The sequence below is a fragment of the Strix aluco genome, chromosome 2 (assembly GCF_031877795.1).
Source record: "Strix aluco isolate bStrAlu1 chromosome 2, bStrAlu1.hap1, whole genome shotgun sequence".
NCBI lineage: Eukaryota > Metazoa > Chordata > Aves > Strigiformes > Strigidae > Strix > Strix aluco.
In genome coordinates this window covers 20,171,447-20,188,783 of record NC_133932.1, presented here as the reverse complement: position 1 = coordinate 20,188,783, position 17,337 = coordinate 20,171,447, and the positions used below count along the sequence as shown (strand labels likewise).

Here is a 17,337-nt window from a genome sequence, read left to right as displayed (position 1 = left end):
GGTTTAAACAATAAATTTAGATATTAAAAAGAAAAATCATCGAGCCTTCAGATTCCTGGGCAACTTGCAACCTTTGAAGAATTCCTTCTTTTCAGTCTAATTTGAGGATCCTTTCCCTCCACATACAAAGATGAGTGCCGGCACTTGCTGTCATTTTGAAATAGCTGAATCTATCTTCTGTAATTACAACATGGGACAACAGTATTATGCCAACATATTTTATTAGTCAGTATACACAGTGTGCAATTAGTGACTCACTACAGACAGTCAGAGGGAGGATTTGGCTCTGAGTATTCTTTGTCACTATCCTCCTTGAAATAGCTTAATACAGCAAAGTCATCCGATTAATTTCTATCTCTCTCTGGTTTTCATGCAATAAAAACACAGGAAAATTTAGCAAAACCAAGACATAAATCAGGTGCTCTCTAAAGACCAGTGATGAACATGCCTAGCAGCTCCCAAGGGCTAATAAATACAGTTTTACTGACATAAAACAGGTCACGCACTAGGCTTCCCAAAAGCATCTGTACCATTCCACGCATACCTCACATCAACACTGACAAGTCACTCTCACAATTTTTGTCCCCAGTCTACAAAAAGCAAACCCAACCACAAGAACCACACTCACACCTAACACTACAAAGGTTTCTTTCACTGGTTCCTTCTGTGCTCCACAATGTAAGTAGTGTGGGACACCTGGACAAGGTGCCCCACATTACAGGAAAACATAACATCCCAGTGCCAAGCTCAGAAGGCCATCAAGGACCTCAGTACCCCCAGGTCATGTATCTCCGCCGCTTTCATAAAGGAACACAAAGCACTAGGAGCTGGACACTTCAGAGCTCTGTGAGCAGAGTAATAGTGGTGTTATGTTTTCTCCCCTCCTCAGCTAGTGAGGATCATCAACATGTAAAGCACATCTTTATGCACATTTCAATTTGACACACAGGACTAAGCTGTCTGGGTCTTAGCTGCTTCCCTGGCCAATCACTCCTCAAAACAGGGAATCCTATTTCTAGACCAGCTCTTAGGAACCATACACTTCCACTGCTTAGAATGGAGCGCTCTCAGCATCTTGTTACAGTGCTGAATCACAATTTTGAGACCCTTTTTGTTTACTACATTTAAATGAGGTTGAATAGGGCTTCCTAGAGAGCTGAGCAAACCACTTCAAGCTATACAAGAGGTAAACAAGCTGGTTTTGTTAAATTCTCCAGAGTGCCCACTGGGTCTGTCTGGAGCAGATAAAAACCCATCTCCTTTCAGGCACAGTAAGTAATACTTTTAAATCCCTAAGCACATAGCCCAAGAAGGGGTGATCTGGGAAGTCTAGAGAGATCATTTGCAAAAATGTGTATTCAACAGAAATATCAGAAGCAGCTTTTATATCTTCAGGGCACAGAAGAACTACTATTCCCCGGATACACACATACTCCCCTCGTATCAATTCAAAACACCAACCACAGCTGCCAAGCCAAAGGAGCACTTCTTTAGATGGAGCAGTTGCTGCCATGTACTGAGCTTAGTAATACACACTCCATTTCAGCAGGGTCTCAAAGAAGCAGAGGAAATTAAAGCACGCAGCAGTCATGCCAAAATCTTTTACACCCTTTTGAAGATTTCCCACAGGGTGGGTACACAAACACACTCACGCAGAGTATTGTGAATCACCCCTGCCAAAGGTCCAACCCCTAAGTAACACTTTTAGAAACAAATGGATCGATCTAACTGTAACAAAGAAGGGCACTGACAAAGATCATTGGTCATTTAACTCTTCCTCAGCTCCCTGGAAGTACTTTATTTTTCTGATTGTGCATACAAAGAGGGAGAAGAGGTGGCACCTGACACCTCAACTTATTACAGGAAGCATACATACTAATCCACACGCACACTTGCAAAGTTGAGTGCCTATGTGTACGAGAGCAGAGCTGGCTGGCATACCAACTGTGTTCAAAGTGTTTTGGATGCGCATTTAACAAGACATCCTATGAAACTCCGTGATCCTTCTTTGTTCATAAGAGGGCCCAAAACACAGCCCTGAAGGAGGTCTGACAACACAAGAGTAGATGGCCTTTGAAAGCCATCATGCCCCTCAGAAGAGAGTCAAATGCAACTGCTCTGCTCTCCTTTTTCATCACATTCCCAAGTAGAAAGACTATGTCTATACTGCTGTTATCTGTTTTCTTCTAGGACATGCTGGCAACTCTTGCTCTGTTTATCTGATCACCTGGTGTAGGCTTTCCCCAACAACATGCCTCATTTCCACACTGGGATGAGACAGCCCTGTTATTTTCACAGTCTGGCTAATGTTTGGCACTCAATCTAAAAAGCAAGTGCTCCACTCCAGTTGTGAATTAAATTGTGATACTGACTCAGCACACAGACAGATCAGAGATTGAGTATAGCAGAATAAGGTTACTACTGAGGAACTACATCCATTTGTTATCACATGAGCCCTTAAGGCCCTTCACCTAACCTGCTCCGTTATCCCAGTGCTCTAGTCCCCTCCATCTCTCAAGGCCAAGAAGGCAGGCTGACAAGGGAAGTCCGCACACCCTACAGCTACTGCACAGATTCCAGCTGTTCCCTGCACTCTTCTCCTGGTCTCATCCAGAGAACCAGCAAGGTCTAGAGAAGGGTCGGCTTCTCAGGCCCGTATGGGGTTTCTCCACACAGCATGGCTGGTTAGGCCCCAAATCCTGCTCATTCAGCAACTGGAGGCTCAGAGCATGGACTGAAAGGTTCCCTCAAAACCTGCCACAATGCCACTTTACTCCATTCCAGGCGCATCTGTTGCCTGCGCCTCATCTGGCCCATTTCAGACGCAAAAAAAACCCCCAAACAAATCAACCCAAAACAAACAAACAAAACAACCAACAAACAACCCACAGAGGCAGAGATCTGCCATGTTCAAGATGACATTACCCAGCTATGGAACAGCTTACAGTGCTGACATTTAAAATTCTGCACTGGCTGCTCATGACTGCTAGGAACAGCATCATTTTCAACTCCAGGCATCATTTATCAATTCAACAGAGATCCATGAACCTTTATGAAGTTGCCCAGTTAAAACTTAATTGTGCTGATGAGAAGCTCCTCAAAGAGGACATCTTTTTACTTCGATCCCTTTGATTATCCTTCTCTTGTCGGTGCTCCTCCCAGACTCAAGCTACTAAACACACACACAAAAAAAAAAAATCACAAACCCAACTGCAGGGGAGTACTGACAGGAAAGCTCCACTGTTACTAAGTGGCTTCTTTTCCAGTTTTAAGTGAGTCAGGGATGCTGAGGCCTCTTTCACAAGGCAACCCCAAGCTTCTTTTAGCTGTCAAACACCAGCAGAAGCAGCAGCTGCTCCCTGCCAGCAATTATTGCTTTGCAAAGGAAGCCAGCTGCTTTGGGTACTTCCTCGCAACAATACCTGTAAGAGCTTGGGCACACCTCAACTTAAAATAGGCTTCCTGCTGAGCAGAAATTGCAGGCCAGACTGAGGTATACGCACAGGCATACACTGCTTCTTACTGTGTCCCATATCCCAGGCTATGAATCTTTTGACAGCAATAAAGTTTACTCAGCTTTTCCTCCCTACCAAGCATTTCAATAATGCAATCTACAGACTTCTATCATTTTTTCACAGGCAACACACAACTGTAATCTAGCAAATTGCTTCCCTGTTACGCTCAGATTTAATGTAGAATAGTCATCTTGGAATTTCAAAGTGATGGGCCTTTACTAAGCTTGGTATTTCATCTCATCATTACTACATTATAAGTAATATTTTCTGCACAGCACCTCTTTGTAGTGGCTTACACGTAGATTTTTAAGTTTTGCATGAATCATGGCATCTTTATATTTAGGTTATACATTCATATATTTACATACATATTTATAGATTTATTTAAAATACATTTTTATATTCTCATATATATAGAATTACTTTAAAAAACTCAACTCACTCCAAACCCAAATTTTGGGTATAATAACCAGAATTATTCTCACAACATTTTGATGAAAAGCAGCTCAGGCAATGCTTAGCAAGCAGCTAGGTTTTGAGCAATTCTCTGAACTTTTCAGTTCTTTATAAGAATTTGCTTTTAAAGTGTCCACTATCCTTTTCACAGCAGTTAGGTACTGTGCTTCTTTCTTCTTCCACACAAAAAAGGAAGCTCACCTCTGAAGGCATCAGCAACAAACATTCGCTTTTGGCATTTAGCTGTAGTAGTCAATTATTGTGATTTTTAGATTTACATGAAGACTTAAATTCACTCTGGAGTGTGAAGCAGACTGGCCAGGTGACCAAGATTTGTTCACAGATGACCATTTTCTCTGAACAGGTTTTGCCAAGGGACCTCCTTTCCAATTAAAGGAAACAGGAATAGTTTTCATGGCCCATCTCGTAGTTGTAGGCTGAGACTGCCAGCAGTGGGGTCAGTTGGTACAGACAGCACAGGGGGGGTTTAGCAGTAAGAACACTTTTTTCCCCTCCCCTCAGAATGTGAAACTAAAAACCTTGTTCTAAATTGAGCTGTGTAAAGCAAACACACTCTCCTGTATTTATCTAGTTCTCTAGGATTTTCAATGCTGGTTCTCAATTCTCCAGCCTCACTCAAAGGACACAGGGTTGAAACTGTTGGTATTATTCTGCCTGGTGAAGGCAAATGAGTTACAAGTAAAATAATTTTGCCAAATTACCTGGCTCAAGTGCCATTCCTTCCATTGTGACGATACACAGCAAGTCTGCCAGTTCACCCTGGTAAATCGTTGGGCTGTCAGAATGCACCGAGACATTAAACACAGGACCTGGAAAAGAGTAACCACAGTTATTCTGACAGGCTTTCCTTCAGCGTCCAAAACCTTTCCTGCATGTTTTCGAAGTATTTTCTGCTAGTTTGTAGAGACAGACCTCTCATGCAGGGATAAGCAATCATGTAAGTTTTCTCAAAATAGTTATTTTTAGCCATTAATTCCTGAACTAAGACAAAGTGCCCAAACTGCCAGACCTGTCACCCAACAGAGGCTGCTGCCCAAGATTGCCTCATACTGCCCTGCACAAAAGGAATGGGTCTTCCACTAGTGACTCCACCAAGAGCACAAGAGTTCAGGTCTTCAGGCTAATCCAGCGGGGATCATTTTGGCTGAGGCTGTCAGTAGGAATTCAAGTTAGAGCAAACCAGTATTTTAACAATACAAATGGTTCTGCTACGGTACTGAAGTGGACGATACAAGAAGTACATCTCATAACACTTTTCTGTGGGTTTTCCTTCAGGCTCTGCCACAGATAGTTTCTTCTGTAGAAGATGTCTCAAAGCCCAAGGGTACAGTAACTCCTTCAGCTGCAAAGTGGTGATGATATTGATGAAAACCATTAGGCTGTTATGACATGCTCAGACACCATGACAACGTGTGGCATTTGACTTCTGAGGTACATAAGTTAAAAAACAAAACTTCCCCAAATTTTGACGACAACAACTACATCTCTGGTGCAAAATTAACAAAACCACAACCACTCAGATGTGCCAACATTGCTAGTACTCTATATTTCACAGGGCAGAAACTGAAGAATGTGTCAAAATACCCTTAGTGATTTCTGTACTAAACAAGGCGAAGGAGATGAGTAGGAGGAAAGCTGATGCTAACGGTGGCATCTAGGATGGTGTTGGGGGAAGGGGCCAGGAAACCCAAGAAGGAATTTGGGATTAAGTAGTAACCCTTTTTTACCCTCCCTGGACTCCATTAACTGCTATCATTACCTGGCTCAGCTACCTCTGGGACAGCAGCAGCAGTAACAAGCATAGAAAGGTGGTTTGGGAGGAAAGAAAAGCTGTTGGGAGATTTGCCATCCTCCACTCTCACATGCTACTGTTTTAGTACAGGAACTGTAAATTTCAAATCCACTGAAGATCAGTGGCAAACAATGCTTTTGATGGAGAACATTTAAGGAAATCATCCAAGACAACCCACTTGTCCCTTGCCCTCCCATCAGGTTTCTGTCAAAAGCTATGCTAATAACTGACCACACTACACACACTTATCACATCACTTTCAAACTGAGGTTCTGGAAAGAAACCTGGATGTGCTGTGAAGCTAGAGATGTCATTTCTGGTGAAACTATTCTAGACTACAAGGGCCTGGCTTGTTTTGGTCAGCAGAGATTACACAGCACACCAAGAAGTGAATTCCAATTACAATGCAATAATTACTTCTGTGGCTTCCAAAATTCCCCTCAGAATTTCCATGGGGCACAATGTGCTGCTCTTTGTTATATCATAAATTTCTTACAGTTCTCTTCTGTGCCTCAGAAGCAGTTGTACTTTGTACACAGGGGCAGTATGGAGACATCTAATCTCAAGAGTTTTGTACCCATTTTGACACTAGAAGTCCTCTCTGTTAAAAATTAAGATTGCAAGGTGCCCCACCAAGCAAGGATAGAAGGGCGACAGAGATGCAATAGAGGTTACATGTGGACTATCAGCTGAGAGTCCTACATGCTTATGCTAGAACATATTTAAGGAAATAAGAGACCCAGAACACTTTGAAGTTCAGCTGTTCAGGTAGTGACTTCACAAGCAGACTGCAGCCTTAACTTCATGTCAGCATGATGGGATCTTTTTCTGGGGAAATGGAGAGAGATTAATCTGATTGCTTTCTCAGCCTCTATCCAAACTCTTTTTATGTGAATTCAATTTGTTTCCTGACATTCACACACACACCCCCACCCATATTCCCCTTGCAACATATTTGATTATTCATCTTCAGATAAAACGAGACCTTTTCCTTTATTTTCTTTGCAGTTGTGCAGACAGAAGTTCAAGGTCCTAGGGGACTAAAGGCAGTGCGGCCCAGTGCACTCCAGCCAACTGTAACCAGAGAAGTCTCAAGCAGTGAACTGTCACAGCAACAGAAACAAAGACTGTCAAAATCTGCCAGGAACATCCCTGCATTCCCAGCACATACCCTCTGCTGCACTGATCAAAGGCAAGAGAGCACCATAATAATCCTGGTACTGTCTATAACTCGGGGTCTATCCTAAATCCCAGCAGCAAGTGAGGTGACATCATGTGAGGAATATGAAACATGCTCTCCTCCAACAAACAGGCTCTGTCCTGGCTAGATGCTGGCAGGGATTGAGCAAGGGAGATGAACTGCATGATCCCAACTTTGTCAGGCTAAGGATGGGCTGCCTTACTCCAGCCCTGGCAGGGTAAACAAGGAAAGACAGAGGGTACATATAGACAGGACTTTCCAGGCCTTATTTCTAGGCTAAAAATCCAAGCATCTACTTCATTCAACATACACTGGCTTCAAACCCCAGCATGCCAACAAACCACTAATACAGAGTGCAGTCTGAGCACTCCTGGCCATTGAATGTCACGAAAGTAAAAGCTAAGCTTGTTTGGCCACTCAGCCAGGAAAGGCCATGTATCATGGTAATGCAGCACTCCCTATGTACTCTTCAGTTCTGGGTCACCAAGCGCATCTCTACCCTGCCTCCCACATGAGGAGTCAAAGCTTCCTGGGCAGTAAGAAGGCTGCTAGGCAGAAGCTGCTTTCTCATTTCACAATCATACTTTCCCTTGGTAAGCCACAAACGGTTATTTCTCTTTGGTTATTTCCCTACTAGGGTACTATATCTGCAAATTACCATCTGTACCTCCAGGGAGAAATCACTGTCCTGTGTTAGAAGAACTGGATTTCAACAAAGAGTAGAGAGATGTGTCCGGGGTTATGCTCTTCCCTCTCCAGCTGAAGAGGGAAAACAATTATTTTTTGTTTTTTTTAGACCTAAGCAAGCTTTATTACAGCGAAAGCTTCTTAGTACAGTCTTGAAAACTGTGTGGTTGCAACTTCTCAGGAGGAACATCTTTCTTCTTTGGAAGTATCTCAGGCCTTCTGCCCAAACATCTCAAGCCCTGGGCCTTGGGATGCCCACAGGCATGAAAGGACAGAATAAAGCATCTTCATAGTTGTTTGTCCCCTCCCACTAAAAAGCATGAAAAGGCAGGAGGCTCTTTTCAACAAAACCCATTAGCCCTGAACTGGACCAAAAGGACCATTTAATCCCCTACCCTTCACCATAACATACACTTGAGTCAGACTTGTAGTCACTACACAGCTTGGGAAAGATTCACAGAAGCTGACAATACGGCTCTAATCCCTCATTAAAAGTCATCTGCATGCCACCCTTCTCTGTTGAAGGGTGCTGGTCTTGGTTTTGTTCAGTTTTATTGTAAAAAAAACAACTGACCAGTGCTTGTAACCTTATTATAACTTGTCTGATTTATGTCCCCAGCTTAAACAATTTACTCTGTCTTCAGCTGAACCTATCTGGCAACAGAATAAGAGAAGCAGGAATGAATTGTATGCCTAATTCAAACAAAAGCAGCAGCAAAGCAGTTTGTTAGTTGGTTACAAGCAAAACCATCAACCTTACCTAACTGGACATCTGCTCTACCGCAGGCTCAAGAAAAGCACCTGGGCAAAAAACAGCACCAGAGCAAACATGGGATGTTTCCAGACACATTTTCAAGGCTCCTGAGGACCGCCCAAGAGTTCACAAATGTGCCACAAAAGTCTTCTGCAAGGTGGGGGAAAAAAAAACACAACAGGATCCACATTACCATCACACCACCGTATTCAAGGGGCCCTGGATCTAGACTCCACCAAGCAGAGCGTGGCACACAAAACCCAAGTGCTTTTCTTAAGTTTTTACCCTCCAAGACAAAATACCCCTCAATCCCAAGCTTACAGATGCAGGTATGTGGTAACAGGCAACTCCCAGTAGACACTGATGACACCGACTATCAGGGTCTCGCCACACTCAAGCACTTGCAGTGTCACAGGAAGGGTTGAGGTGGTGATGTGAACTCTCCTTCGATGAGATCTGAGTTCATGCTACATTAACACTGAGAAAAATAGAACTCTACAGATAACACATGATGTGGCTTTGCTCACCTTGCCACCTATATTTAACAGTTTGAAATACTGTTATTGGCATGTACTGGTCACTTGGGAGAATAAACAAACCAGAATTTAGTTTCAGTTGCAGGGTTGACAGACCAAGCATGCCCTGTAAAGCTCAAGAACAAAGCAAAGTTAACTGTAGGAAAGCTGGTCACGACTTTGAAAGCTGAGAAATAATTGGATTTTAATAAATTCAGGTTTGAAGATAAATGTCATACCCTCAGCTAATTCGGAAACTAAAGAGCACAGATTCACAAAACAAACCAGTGTTCCCAATTCTAAGAGCTAAGCATCAACCTTCCCCTAAATTGCCATCTCCTGCTGAGACCTTTGATTTAAACTAAGTCAAAATCTCTGTTCTTCACTACAGTAAGGCCATATGTAAGCTTAGATACAACCCCTAAGAGAAGTTTTCTTCTATATTAAAGTACTAACAATTTTATATTAAAAAGCATCTGCAGCCAAGACAGGAATAAAAAGAGTTTTCAGAGCATTTCTTGACTTCTGAATGCTTGAAAAACACGGTATAATTTTAACAGAAAGGAAGAAACTGAGGTTAGAAGTTTACTAGCACAAATCTAGAAGTGCTTAAAGAGAAACCAGGTTTCAGGATCAGGACTTGTTTGGTGTAATTTCTTCTGAATGTCCCATTTAATGGCAGATCTCATTGCTCAAACCATTGGCTTCATGCAACCCAGGAAGGAAACTCCAGGATCCAAATCCTATAGAGTGATAAGAGTTTTCAGCTAAAGAGTATATTGCTAATTCTTCCACATATGTAAATGAAAGGAAAAAGTGTTTATAAGCTCCACCAAGTTTGGTTTATTACTTTGTGCTCAGATTCACACTGAACAGGCTGCAGGGTGGAAAGGAGTTCAAGTTTATGGAGTTAATTTACTCAACTTAAGGATTTACACATATTGGAGAAAAACAAAAAATCCTGACCCCTATGTCACCCCATTCATCCTGCTTTCCTTCCCTGCTCAGTAACCCAAACACCTTAAACCTGCAAGAAAAAGAAGGGAGAATAACCAGAAGCCAGTTAACGTCTAGATTTACAATGGAAGAGATGCTAATTACCTAGGTGACATTTTTGCCTTTTCTAAATCATTTTACCCAATACTTCTCTGCAAAAATAAGGTACAGTCTCCCCACAGACATGAGTTACCTTTAGTTTCCAGACAAGTAAAGCAGAGTAGTGAAAGGTCAAGTAACCTGACTGACAGATCCAGAGCAGGCTGTTCCACCCAAGAAGCCTGCACCCAGTCCATTACCCAGCAGGGAGGCCGCAACCACTGCATGCAGCTTCCCTAGTTGCAAATCAGCCAGCACCACGGACCACAACAGGGGAAAAAACTGATGCAACTCACCAGTTGTCTTCCAAAACATTACTCACATCTGCCCTGGCACCAAATCATTCACTCTTGAACTGAGAATCTCATGACCTGCCTTTCTCCAGATAATGAGCTCCTTCACCCACACTATTCCAGCCCCCTGCCCTCTCCCTGCTTCCTCACGCAGCTGTTCCCTCCAAGTTTTACCTCAAGCCTCATAATAGCTGTTACTGGAAGAAGCCCCCAGTAGTTTAGTCTGTGGTTTCTACTTCCAGCTACAAATTAATGCACACAGGCACAAAGGCACACAATGACAAAGCATGTTCCTGCCCATTAACAGTGGCTGGAAAACACCAGCCTTTCTTGCCAAAGAGTTTCCGCTGTATTGCTCTTCATTCATTTCCATGATTAAGGTTTCCTTCCTTCAAGAATCTTTCTGTTCTCCTTTCTTGAAACTGAGTATCTCTCGGGGTCATTGCAGGGCATCATTTCATTTTAATTGCAAGTTCAACATCAATACTCAGCTCATATTTCAGCAGCTCTCAGTTTATCTCAGCTTCTTCCAAAGTGAATGATAATACATTGCTGTGCAATGAGCTCACATGCAGATGTAATCCAGAGTTGAAGATTGAGACGCTTCCCTTAAAGTTCTCTTTTATTTTTGCCTCTCCAGAGCTGTGCTGAATTGCCAGTTCAGAGCATAGCCCAGCTCCAAATGGTTCGCTCTCACAACATACTTCTCAATACAAGGTTAAAAGCTCCCTTCTCCCTGCTTCCCTCAAGGGAAAGGAAAATAAGTCACTTCTGTGGAAATCCCTGTGAGTGTATAGTGGGCAAAGACACTCTAAACACTAACCTGAGTTACCAGGTTCAGGGTAGAAGGGATAGAAAATTAAAGGACGAACGCCAAAGAAGAATTTATGATGCCAGGATAAAACCACATGGATTTCAGAGACCGGGTGCCTCAGCATTAAAAAAACAGCTGCAGGCCAGCTGGAGCCATTTGAACCAGACATCCATACACAGACCTGCATCAGATAAGCACGCTGATCTCAAGCAAGTTCCCAGCTATTTGACTCCCACCTTTGCTGGCCAGCTCAGCTAAGGCTGAGGGCAAAGGGGAGCACGAAAAAAAGCCAGTCTCTCTCACTCACTGCTCAGCCCTTGCAGTGCAAAGGCATTGCCACTGGAGCAACACCTCCAGGTGACCAGAAGACAAGTGAGAGATTTCAGTGTGGGTGGGTAGGATCACAAGTCTTACAAGAAGCTGCCCTGATAAACTGGCTTCAGAAGAACAGCAAGGAACAGAAGACAGGTGTGTTCCAGGCTAAAAGAAAGACTATGTACACATACATCATCCAAAAGCTCAGGAGGAAAGAGGATGCATTTGAGTTTCAGCAGAAACGATGCAATAAAATTAAGAGAAAATTTCAAAACAAGCACTGGCAACTCCTCTTGTCCATTGCATTGCTGGACAACCTTTGAAAAAGAGATGGCAGAACCTCTGTTCTAGACTGGGAAAACCAAAAAGAAACACTGAAGAATATTAGTCTTCATGCGGGACAGCTTCCCTCTGCCGCTCCTCCCCCAAAAGCTTAGTTTGCTTACAGCTACTGGACATAGAGCAGGTATTCATTTCATGAAATCAGTCTAGTGATCCATGTTATTCCTAAGGCCAGACCAGAGGATTCACAAGATCCTCACTAATCATAAAATATATCCAGCAGAGAACAATCTGCCATTGATTAAATATTTGAAAACTAATGACCCACTAAGGCTCCTCCTCCCCACCCCCAGCCCCCCAACTTCCAGTTTATATAATTCAGTGGACAAAATTCACATTTCATTTTTTAGTTCAGGAAGTTTCAAACGGATGCCTTTACATTAACATTTCAGATCGTTAACCAAATGGAATAAATAACATCCCTCTGCAACAGCAAGTAGAGAAAGAAGAGAGAAGGTCTCTGCTTGCAGCCAGCAAGTTCTGCCTTGAACGGAAAGAATCTGAACAAGACATTTTCCACAGATGTTCATGGAAAGACATTTCAAAGCACTGCCACATTTCAAGCCTATTGTGGCAGGAAACACTGAAGTTTCATGCGCACAGTCCCCAGCTCATATATAAAAAGCTTACAGGCCTCCTGCCATTCTGATAGATCACATTGCACAATGCGTATGCACGCTAAAAACCCTTTCTTGAAACATCACTCAACTCAGAGATCTAGGAGGGAATCAAACTGAAGGGAAGGATTTCCAATCCTAGCAAGTCTCCCCACCCCCTACCAAAGGGGAATCAATAAAAACAACCGAGACAGAAATTCCTCCTACCACGAAAAGCTTCATGTAAAACCCTTTAAGGACTTCCTTCTGCTGTAAATGCTACTTCCATATTGATCACCTCTCCACTTCATCCCCCATGGTACAAGCTGAAAATAATAATTCCACAGTTAGTCCACCCTAACTGTGCTCATCACACATCCTCATCACGTCCAGAGACAAATGTCCAGCAAAGATATCTGAGTAACAACTGAAGGACACAAAGTTCATCCATCAATTGAAGAAAGGAAGGTATTTCAAGCCAGATTTTGCTAGATGCCAAGATTATTTTGGGAAGTAGCTCTCCAGTAAATTGTGCCTGGGATCTCATTTCTCTCTTCATTCTTTTGTAAAGAATGAAAGGCTGACAGGGCTCGAGGACCATCCCTCCCCCTGCTCCAGCCCTGCTACTGGAATTCACACATTCCCAGGGCAGTTCTACAGGCTGCCTCCCTTTCTTCACTCCACGCTCCAGAAATCCTATCTGGGTGAAGAGGCTGGGAGTAGAGGGTGACAGCAAAAAGTCAAGACTGCAACATGCACCCTTGCATAGCTCACAGGTTTCCCTCTGAACCATGGATATTAATAGCATCCTGCCAAACTTTTTGGATAGGACTTCAAAGTGACATAAGAGCAACGTTGGGAGAGTCACCAACCACTACTTCTGTGCAGGAAAGCCCCTACGTAAGAGCTTGAAGAAGAGGGGTTTAGAACAGATTTCATTCTTGCTGGTTTCTTGCATCACCCCTTTGCAAATGCTGCTCTCCCACTGTGTCTAACCCAGCTATCAAGAGTAATAAGGCTAAAACTGTAGCCCATTAAACCATCCTGAGAAGACAACAAATCTACAGCAACACTCATCTGTGACAGTGGTGCTTTAACAGGCATTTGGAACATAGACAACTAACATTATTTTCAGAACAGTAACTTATCATAAAACTAAACAAAAAGGCAGCCCAAAGTTATCTAGAACTGAAAGAAGCATCGAGCTGAGTCAATGTCCTCTCTCTGGCCAGCTTAAGTCAAGCTGCATCTTCATTAGGGTTTGTATCAGGATGCTAGAATTCAAAGCTTCTTACAAAGTGATGTCCTCATTACAACGCTGTCCCCCTATACACAGTCCTTGTCCTTTTCCCAGCGTGCCTAGCATAAGTTCAGTTTTTAGAACTCTCCTCATAGAGAACAATTACCTTAGTTATGGATGCAAGCAGAAGTCGGGCTGTTCTTGCCAAGTCAGACACATCTTCTAAAAACTCTACAGCCCCACTATTACAAGAGGAATAACTCACATGAAGAATAAGGGATGGAAGGAGAGACCTTCTCCCAAGCTGTGCTTGTGAACAGGAATGAGGGAGGTACAGAAGGTTTGAGATAAAGCAGCTAACTAGAGAGCTCCAACATAGGATGCACCTTTGGGCTACACAGAGCTCTTCAAAACTGCTCAAGACGTCACCAGCTTGGTTTATCAAATCATGAGATGAGGCCTTCACTCATAAGTGCACAACCATTATAAAAGCAACTCCTACAGCACTTCCCACCCATATAACTTGATAGAAAGTCAGTTTTAACACGCATCTCTGGTGATCCAAACCAATGCTGTCCCTCTCCCTCCCCCAACAATACACCAGAACCGGCACGCTTCTCTAGAAAAATCTCAAAAGGCAGGCTATGTTACAGCTGAAGGTGAGGGTTTCAGCAAGGATGCAAGGAACAGGATGCACTTCTGGGTACTGAAATTCATCCCAATTTGTGGAGCTTTGTAGTCCAGCCACAACCAGTGGCAGAATACACTTGCTGAAATACTACCATTGCCTTGACCTGACCATTTTCTGCAATTACATCAACAGGAAGGTGTGCTCAGGCAACCTAATGCTATGCTAATTGAATCTGTTTTGGAACAGAAATCCAGTTTGTATTAATGTTCTTCCAGAGCAGCCACTACCTAACAGCAACCTAGTGATAAAGCTGCCAAATGTGGCAGCAGTTATTCCATACTGAGAACCAGCTCTGAACCTGCAGGACCATAAAAGCTGCATTAGTAAAGAAAAACCCTGGGGTTATGATTACAGCCAATTCATTAACATCTTTCTGTAAACAATCAATAGCACAAAGGACGGAAGTACCACCTAAGGGGACAAGCAAAGCTCTCAGCCATCATACCATTTGGTTATATAGATCATACATCATACATGTTACAAAGAGTAGGCATTTCCCAGAGACAGGGAAACCACTGGGAGAACATCACAGAACTCTCTCCCTTTCTGGCTTAGACACACAGCAGCCAGATTCTATACCAACCTGACGTCTGGAAGTCTATCTGGATAGGGTTGGATAAGCCATTCACTGCTTCACGCCACATGCCACCACCACCTGGAGACCAGGCAGTCACCACACAGCGATACAGCCCAGCATCAGAAATCTGGGTCTGATACATCCTGTAACGGAACTCATTCTCCTGGACCTTCTCCAGAACCACGCCGTCCACACGAGTCTGGTCCGTCCAGTCCTCCAGCCGCACTACTGAATCCTGGTTCAAGGAGATGATGCGAGTGGTTCCATTGGGATTCGACTGATCCGTTAGTGGCTTCTCAGCTGTAATGAGGACAGAATAGCGTGGCGTCTTGATGTTTTTCGAAGACACTTTGCATGTCATCTCAAAGGTGTGGCCTGCTACAAAGAATGGCTTCAATTTCACTGCCTCCACTGTAAGCGTGTAATCTGAAGAGGGAAGGAAATAAGCAGCAAGAGAGGGGTTAACAAATAGGTGCAGATATTTCTGCAGAACCTTTCAATCTAGAAGATTAAAAATAAGCAAAGCACTTTCTTTGGAAAGAAAAATCCCAGCACATTTATCTAAACACATATGGACATCCTAGAGTGCTACTAAACAGCACACTCACACACACCAGTACACAACAGTTTGGGTCAAGATGCAAGAACTGAAACAAACACCAAATACTGAGCAGATAATGCAATACACAGGTCATAGCACAACAGGACCTCCAGGATTTTTTTTAATTCGGGAGTAAAGATATTAGTCAGACAAGACTCAGAGTCACAGGTTTACACTGGACCTGGAAGAGCACCCTCAGTGACAGCGTACAAGGACACTGCTGAAGTACTCATGACCAGTGACAAAAGCCACCACTAACTGAAATCAGCAGTACTTAGTGTAGCTTCTTTTATTTCCCTTGAAAATCCACCCTAACAGCAATCCAGACACATTCAGCAATTGAAATTGCATGACAAAAGAAGTTGGTGGTAACAGAAGTCTCCATCCCCAGCACCCCCATATCCACACCTCTGTGTCAAAAGTTGGGTACACTTCTGCCTCCACGCGTGTTCTTTTCACTTGCTTCTCATGCATTCAGCCTGAGTATAACCTTACCAGAAGCCTTGACATTTCCCAACAGCCCATTTGGCATCAAGAATTCCAGCAACACTTACTGCTCAGTTTCCTTCCCTTTTTACAGCATTCTTCAAGTCTGCCGGCTCCTCAATCCCAAGAATCCCTTAATTACAGGGTTTGGGAAAATTATACATCTAGGAGCACAGCCCCAAGACACAAAAAATACAAGCTCACAGTGAGAAATTGAGAAAATGAGGAGTGATTGAAATAAGAACAAGATAAAAGGAAAGGGAGTTGCTAGTTTCCTGTCACTGTGATGAAGAGACATCCTGCACACCCAGGTTCTTCCTAAGGACAGGAGGGCTGGGACAGAATACATAGTTTACAGCCACTTCCCGAAGTAGCAGTATTGCAAAAATACAGCCAGCCGACTTTCTGGACTTGCTTTGCTACAGCATATTCTCCTTTCCCCCCTTCATAAAAACCAAGTGTAGACATGTTAACCAAAAAACTACATAGATCACTTTTATGCAAGGTGAAACTTCTCAGGAAAAGGGAAATGAGCAACGGTGAAACTGTAACACAATTCCCCAAAACTGAACTAAAAGCAGTAATATTTATGCCCTCCCCGTAAGAGCAACAAGATACTTGTCAAGATTACATTTTGCAGTGTTTTGCCTTCAAGCAGCAGTTTTCACAATGAGTAAACACAGCCCACAAGATGAGAAACTCAGTATGACAACTTTAAATCAGTACTGTATAAAGCAGATCACAGTACAAACCTATATAAAGAAACAGCAGGAGTGGCAAAGGCTGAGCTGCTTCTAGTGGTCTAGCTGAGCACAGAATTACTTGATACTCCACACCAAACCCCCCCCTCACACTTCCACCCACTAAGCAAGTGGGAATACAAGAGTCACACATTGAGGCAGTCAGGGTACAACCACAATTGAAGTTGCACACACAGAGTCATTCTCGGCTCCCTTGTGAGAGCGCTCATCATGCAGCTGACTCTAGACTTCAAATCCATTTTTTCCTCATTTTGTGTCCATAAGATTCTGGTATCACCCTCTTCATAAGGTTGCAGCATTTATGAGCCCAGCACAGACCAGCTTGCCACATATTTTAGGAATATAGTAGACAATTATATTTTGCCCCAAAAGCCGAAGCACAAACAGCTAGCCATATTTTTTTGCCGTGTATTGCTGTTTTCTAGGCCTTTATGAGGCGGCTCTGGGCAAAAGTCCCTCCTGATGCAAACGTTCTTCATGCTGTTGATTTTCATGTCAGAGCGCTGGGTCCTAGGCACCAAAAGGGAAACCTTGCATTTTGCCTCTCATACATGTGCTTAAAGACAAACACCTTCACATGATCAC

At 43.2% G+C, this 17,337-nt stretch overlaps 1 protein-coding gene across 3 annotated transcripts in view; it reads right to left on the bottom strand.

Moving 5' to 3' along the window:
* The window catches only part of PTGFRN (prostaglandin F2 receptor inhibitor), a 70,422-nt gene that overhangs the window by 7,323 nt on the left and 45,762 nt on the right, over window positions 1-17,337 (bottom strand). For 2 of the 3 annotated variants that reach the window (XM_074812921.1, XM_074812940.1), the window contains exons 6-7: window positions 14,911-15,330; window positions 4,694-4,801 (exon numbers count right to left, since the gene is read on the bottom strand). In XM_074812921.1, coding sequence (XP_074669022.1) covers window positions 4,694-4,801; window positions 14,911-15,330 — 528 coding nt within the window. The remainder of the gene's footprint in view (window positions 1-4,693; window positions 4,802-14,910; window positions 15,331-17,337) is intronic. The other variant, XM_074812932.1, reaches the window with a different exon arrangement.